This window comes from Carlito syrichta, unplaced genomic scaffold (genome assembly GCF_000164805.1).
Source record: "Carlito syrichta isolate Samal-C Ts95f unplaced genomic scaffold, Tarsius_syrichta-2.0.1 Scaffold302335, whole genome shotgun sequence".
In the NCBI taxonomy this organism is placed as follows: domain Eukaryota; kingdom Metazoa; phylum Chordata; class Mammalia; order Primates; family Tarsiidae; genus Carlito; species Carlito syrichta.
The window spans coordinates 105,662-112,630 of record NW_007246431.1 but is presented as its reverse complement, the minus strand read 5'-3'; the positions used below and the strand labels follow the sequence as shown (position 1 = coordinate 112,630).

General features: G+C 37.0%; 1 protein-coding gene across 1 annotated transcript in view; it reads left to right on the top strand.

Annotated features, from left to right (window-relative positions):
- The window catches only part of LOC103258716 (attractin), a 132,173-nt gene that overhangs the window by 22,976 nt on the left and 102,228 nt on the right, over positions 1-6,969 (top strand). Inside the window, exon 2 of the mRNA XM_008056380.2 lies at positions 4,343-4,426. Coding sequence (XP_008054571.2) covers positions 4,343-4,426 — 84 coding nt within the window. The remainder of the gene's footprint in view (positions 1-4,342; positions 4,427-6,969) is intronic.

Genomic DNA, 6,969 nt, shown 5'->3' with positions numbered 1-6,969 from the left:
TTTTTTTTTGAGTTGGAGTCTCTCTCAGTCGCCCAGACGGGAGTGCAGTGGCCGATCCCAGCCACCGGAGCCTCGACTTGCTGGGCTCCAGAGATCCTTCCGCCTCAGCCTTCCGAGTAGCCAGAATTACAGGCGCGCACTACCATGCCCGGCTAATTTTTTGATTTATTGTAAATTTTTAAAAATAGCTGGATGTGGTGGCTCACGCCTGTAGTTCCAGCTACTTGGAAGGCTGAGGTGGAAGATCACCTGAACCCAGCAAGTCGAGGCTGTAATTGTGCAACTGTACTCCAGCCTGGGATACAGAGTAAGACTCCAACCTGGTAATTCTCCTCCTAAGATTTCTATTCTAAGAAATAAATGCACAAGAAAGTAAGACCATATGTTATAGGATATTTATTGCAGCAATGTGCATAATGTCAGCCAACTGAAAACAAGACAATTATTACTAGGGGAAGGGCAGGAAAAATATCTATAGGTTGAGATATTATGCCACATGAAGAAGAACTAGACTAATACCTGATTTGCTGGAGAGATTTCTACAAGGTTTTGTTGAGTGAGAAAAGAAAGATGCAGAAAAGTTGTATAATAATTAACTTGTGTAACCAAAAAATGATTTAAGAACTTCATGCATGTATCATAGATTCATGAGTATGAAGAAAAGTAGTTTAGAATGCTTGCTAGGTGGTTAAATATCTTTGTCAAGGGTGGGTGAGAGTAACTGGGGAGGTAAATAAGAAAAGAATTGCTCTTTAGTTAATAACACAAAAAACCCTGCCTGTGATTATATCTACGTATTATCTGTAAAATTATATGAATATGTATGTTTAAAGATATTAAGTAAATATTTAAAATAAAAGTGATCTATTTCCCAGCCTAGGTGCAAGACCCTGTCTCTAAATAAAAAATAAAAAAATACAAAAGCTGGGCATGGTGACACGTGCCTGTAGTCCCAGCAACTCTGGAGGATGAGAGGGGAGGATCTCTTGAGTCCAGGTGTTTAAGGCTACAGTGAGATTGGAGTGCACCACTGCACTTCAGCCTGGGCAACAGAGTGAGTCCCTGTATTGGGGGGGAAAAAGTTGTGTTTGTGTACACACACACACATATTTATTTTTTTAAAGTAATGCTGATTTCGCAAACTTTAATTCGTTCATGTGAAGTCAACAGAAACTCTTATGAGTAAAACAAGCATAATAGAGAGCTGTAAGACTTTTTGAGCTAGAAGAACCTAAAACAAAGAATCAAGGGAGCACATACACAATAAAACAAGAACTAGTGGGAAATTTATTTACTCATGAAACTAGAAGTCTAAAGTAGAGTGATTTTTGTGGGTGGTTGGTACTGCTCTTCCGGGAGCTTTGCATTCCTTTGATATGTCTTCCTTGGTGTTGGCTTTGTGCTCAGGCTCATAGCATGACGGCTGCAGTACTTCAAGTCTAAAATCCAGCTATAGCAAAATCCAGAGAGAGAAGGGTTTTCTTGGATGTCTGTCATAGGTTGGTTTTTTGAAAGCATTTGCTAAGACGGAGTTTGGGTACAAGTTGGTTATAATACCAGTGAGAGAGAGACATTCTAGGAAGCAGAAGCGGAAGAGGAATTAGGTAAAGGAAGAAGTTAAGCTTTGATGCAGGCATGACAAAGGGGAGCTCTGGAGCAGGATTGCCTGTTCAAGTTGTCCTGTGTTGAATTGAAATGCCTGGGCCTCTATACCCCTTATGGTGTGGGCTGGGAAGAGCAGCCCTTGAAAAAATGATGGTCTGAGGACCATGTTCCCTTGCTGTAATTGACAAGTCCTACCTTGAAGGGAGTTTTAGGTAGCATGTCTCCCTGCACCACACTATTTTTCTTAAGAATAAGAAAATATTTCCTAGAAGTCATCCACCAGACCTCCCCTCACATCTAAGTATTAAGTTACATTCTATGTCAAAGATTAATAATTACCCATCATAACCTTTCTTCATTTCTCTAGTAAAAAGAGTCCTGATTTTTGCTAGGTACATGTCCATCTGGGATAATGGCTACATTTCCTTAGCCTCCCTCAGTGTAGACATGTTATTAAGTTTTGGCTAATGGGATGTAAGTTGAATTGTCAAGTTTGACTTAGAGGGAGCAAATGTGCCCTTTCTTTTCTTTCTCTCCTTCCTGCTGGGTAGAATGTGGGTGCAATAGCTGGAGCTTAGGTAGCCATCTTGGATCATGAAATAGAAGCCACATATTGAGGATGACAGAGCAATAGGGTAGAACAACATTAGGTCCCTGATGATTGTGGAAATGCCTTACATGCTCTGGATTTTTTACCTTTGGATTTTATATCTTAGTTAATCCGATGCCATTTAGATGTTTCTGTCAGTTGCATTAGAACCTAATCTTAACTGATACACATTTCTAATCAGTCATTGGCACGGGACATGGGAAAACATGGGGGTGGAATGGATGTTGGGGACTAAGACACAGAAATAGCTATATCAGGCAAGTATAACAGGGAGAGAGGAAGACAAGGAAATCAAAGGGTTTGCAGAATATGATTCTTGTGATGGACTATGGAATCTAAGTGAGAAAGTGAAATGTGTGAGTAGTAAGTGATGAACAGTGAGGAAGTGCTGATTCAATGGATTGATGGTCCTTATGTGGCTGAAGAAAGGGGGGATTAGGCTAAATGAACTGTAGAGATAACAGACAGTGGTCAGAGGATGAGGTGCTTAAACTTTGGTGGTAGTGCAGTTACTGTTAATAGCAGGGGCCAGTGGAGTGTGTAGCTAAAAAGGGGTGGAGACAAAGATTGTTCATGGTGAGGTTAAGAAATGGAGAGACTGGCTTTTGGATGAGACATCTTAGATGTTTCCAAATTTGTGCAATATGAGTATAACTATCCAGTCATTTTCACACAATAGGCCTGTTGTGTGATGCAGGTGAGCAGAAGACTGAACAATTTACTAATATCTTCAGTACATTAGTAGGAGTAACTGGGATGTCAGTAGATGACTCAGAAAGTAAGGCAGACAGATCTGGAAGAGAGCATCTGTTTCAGAGAGACTGACGTTTATAGAAGAAGGAGAAAATGATCTGGAAATAGCAACAAGGAAGAAAATAGCATCTTTCTAAAATATTAAAAATTTCTATATAGCAAAAAAATACTAGACACAAACTGTAAAGAAAAAAATAGGACTGGTCATGGTGGCTCATGCCTGTAATCCTAGCACTTTGGGAGGCTGAGGCAGGCAGATTGTTTGAGCCCAGGAGTTCGAGACCAACCTGGGCGACATAGCAAGACATTGTCTCTACAGAAAGTTTAAAAAGTACCTGGGAGTGGTGGTATGTGCCTGTAGTCCCAGCTACTCAGGAGGCTGAGGCAGAAGGATTGCCTGAGCCCAAGAGGTCAAGGCTGTGGTGAGCTGCAATCATGCCACTGTACTTCCAGCCTGGGCGACAGAGTGAGCTTCTGACTCAAAAAACAAAAACAAAACAAAACAAACAAACAAACAAACAAAAAATACTCACTGAGAAGATACAGTACATTCAACATAGAAATGAGAGGTATCCTTAATATTGAAATGAGAGGTATCCTTAATATAAAAAAAGCTCTTAAATATTAATTTGAAAAAGACAACTTTCTAGCAAAGTAGACAAAGAATATAAAATCTTAACTCACAAAGGAGGAAATGTAGATGACCAAGAAGATCTTCACCCATCAGGGTTAGTAGCAGTTGAAACATTAGTGAGATACCAGGAAATGCTTGTCATATTGGCAAGACCTAAACGTATTATTAGACCTGTCTCGGTACAAGTGTGGGAAGACAGGTGCTGATGCAGACTGCGCTCATGGGAGGGTGGTAGGTGGCCACTTTAGAAGCAGCAGTAAAGTGACCATAATGGGCCTGTTGTGTGTGTAACTTGACATGCTTGCCTGTTAAACCTAAGCTGTCCTCCGAGTTACTGTTTAAACGGCACTCTGCTTGTAACTGTAATTACGTGATCTTATTTTAAAAAACAAATTCATATTTATAAATAAGTTCTTGTGGCCATTTTTATGATATAAAGTATGACTTTCTCTTCTCAGCTAGAAAGATTTAGATGTGTTTTTCTTCATTCTGTTGGCTTTAATATTTTTCTTGCCTCTTTTTTGTGTGTGGTAAGTATTTCTTCCAAATTTGTGCAATATGAATATAACTATCCAGTCATTTTTCTACTGGCTATAATATACATTAATGTAACCACTGTGGTTAATTTGTGTTGTATTGAGAATTAAGAAATATATGAAAATATTTTATATGAAACAATATTAATGTATATGAAATCACTATGACAGACTTAAGTTTGTTTTTTTTAATTTAAATTACAGACTAACTGGATCTTCTGGGTTTGTAACAGATGGACCTGGAAATTATAAATATAAAACGAAGTGCACATGGCTCATTGAAGGACAGTAAGTAATAATGGTTGACTTAGTTTTTCTTTTTAGGATAGAGCTCAGCGTAGCATTTTTTTACTTTTCCCACAAGTGAAATTAGCACTCTGTAGTATATAATACTTAAGACATTTTTTATTTGATAACTTTCATTTGACAGGTGAATTTCATTTTCTTATTTTTCTAAATCCTCATTGCTAATTTTAAAAAGTTTCATGATAATGTTGTAAATGAATTGTACAATATCAGAAATTTGCATATTCTCAACTATAATAGTTAAAAAAAACTATTAACTATTTTTAGTGGCTTGCTTAAAGCATTAGAAAAGTATAATATTGTACCTATTTTTATTGTGAATAGGAAAAGCTATTCTTGCCTAAATGATCCCTTCTCTGGACCTGCTGTGTCCCTCCAGCTATCTATTACTTTGTTTTTCTCCTTCCCTTCATGGAAGACCTTTAGAGCAGTATTTCTCAAATTTTTTTGGTCTCTGGACCTCTTTACACTTTTAAACTTTGAGGATTCCAAATAATTTTGTTTATGTGGGTTATTTCTTCTGTGTTTACCATACCAGAAATTAAAATAAGAAAATTAGCAATGAGGATTAAGAAAAATAAGAAAATGAAATTCAATAAATATTATGTATTAATTCATTTAAAGCAATAATTATAAACCCACTACATGTTAGCACAGATGATATTTTTGTGAAAAACAAAACACCCCTATATTAAAACATTTTTAGTGAGAAGAGTGGCATTGCTTTACATTTTTGCAAACCTCTTCATTATCTGGCTTAATGAAAGAAAGCTGGATTATCATATCTTCTGCATTCACTTTATTTTAATATGTTATTGTGGTTGACATATGTGGTTGAAGTATGTCAAGAAAATTAGATCTCACTTGAGTATGAAATAGGAAAAGGGAGGAGGTTTTAATAGTACAGTACTTTTAAATAATTGTGGATAGTCTTTGATATGACATTAAAATTTGACAGATAGCACTTTCTTAAATGTAAATATTAATGTGGAATCCTAAACAATGTTAATGAACTTTTAGAATTTGTTAAATTAAAATCCACTGGTTTTCTTGCAGTTTTAATGGATCTTTTGCCCATCCATGATTTTGTAATAAAATATATGTCATTTGGAAATATCAATTCACTGAATTATGCAGATACTCCACATGTTGATATATTTCATTATATAATATTTTAAAAATCACAATGGTTACTGTCACTGTTAATCTTGTCAGAAAATTCTAAGTATTGGGAAACTGTATCTGGTTGGCAGTTACAAATTTTTAAAACTCTAATTACTACTTGAAAGGTTGTATTTTATCTTTGGCAGCAAATACTGTCATTTCTTTTTTTCTTTTTTTTTTAAGTGACAGGCTTGCTTTGCTTATTTTCAAGAACATGTCTGCCAGATATCCAACTCTGAATAACCATAGTTTCTCAATGTCAATTGTTCTTTCAAGTAAACATAGTCAGTGGTATTCCAAGAAGAAAAGTGGTCAGTTCTGCTCACAGTTTAAACAATTGGAATAAGTGATTTTCTTTGAGAAAACCATTGTACTTTGTTAGAAAAGAGAAATGCTTTGTATTTAACTCCTATCTTGTCACACAGAATAGTAAACAGATGTGTACTTATGAGTCTGGATTTGATAAAATTAATAGTTTTTAATTGCTTAACATAAGTATCCTTAAGTGAAATTGGCATTTTTTTCTTTTCTTTTTTTTTTTTTTTGAGTCGTTGCTGTTCCTCAGCCTAAGTAAAGACCTTTCATTTCTCCTTATCCTTATTCTCTACATTTAGCCTATCTGTAAGTTCTTTAAGTTTTCCCTCTAGATATTCTCCCAAATCTATCTACAGACTCCTTTTTGCCTCCAGCTCTATAGGTGTCAAGAATGACCATCCTGTCTTTCCTGGGTCACTATGATAGCCTTGAAATTGGCTTTCAATTTTCTGCTTTTGCCTCTTGCCCCTCTCATTTGTTGTCTTTTAGGGTTTTCTGTTTGCTATGTTTCAGGCATGCTAATTTTCTTAATGTTGCTTTGACATATCAGCGTCTTTCTCTCTTAAGACTGTGCTCTTCCCTCTGTCTGAAATGTCGTTCCCCAGGCTTTTCACATGGCTTGCCTCTTGACATGTTAGACAAATAAGTGTGGGATAGAGAAAAGGTCTAAACTGGAGAAATATAATTAGGCATCATCAGAACATAAATGGTGTTGATGTTCCCAGAGATTTTAGAATGGAGTTTTGGACTGAAGCCAGGAGAGTTGGCTTTTTTAGGTGGTTATTTTATAAAATATGTGATACTGACTGGGAGTGGTGGCTCAAGCCTATAGTCTCAGCAATTTGGGAGGCTGAGTGGAGAGGATTGCCTAAGCTCAGGGGTTTGAGACCAGCCTGGGCAACTTGGTGAGACCTCGTCTCTATAATAATTTTTTTTTTTTTTTGAGTCAGAGTCTCACTGCCACCCAGACTTGGAGTGCAGTGGCACTCTCCTGGCCACCGCAGCCTCGACCTGCTGGGCTCCGGCGATCCTTCCGCCTCAACTTT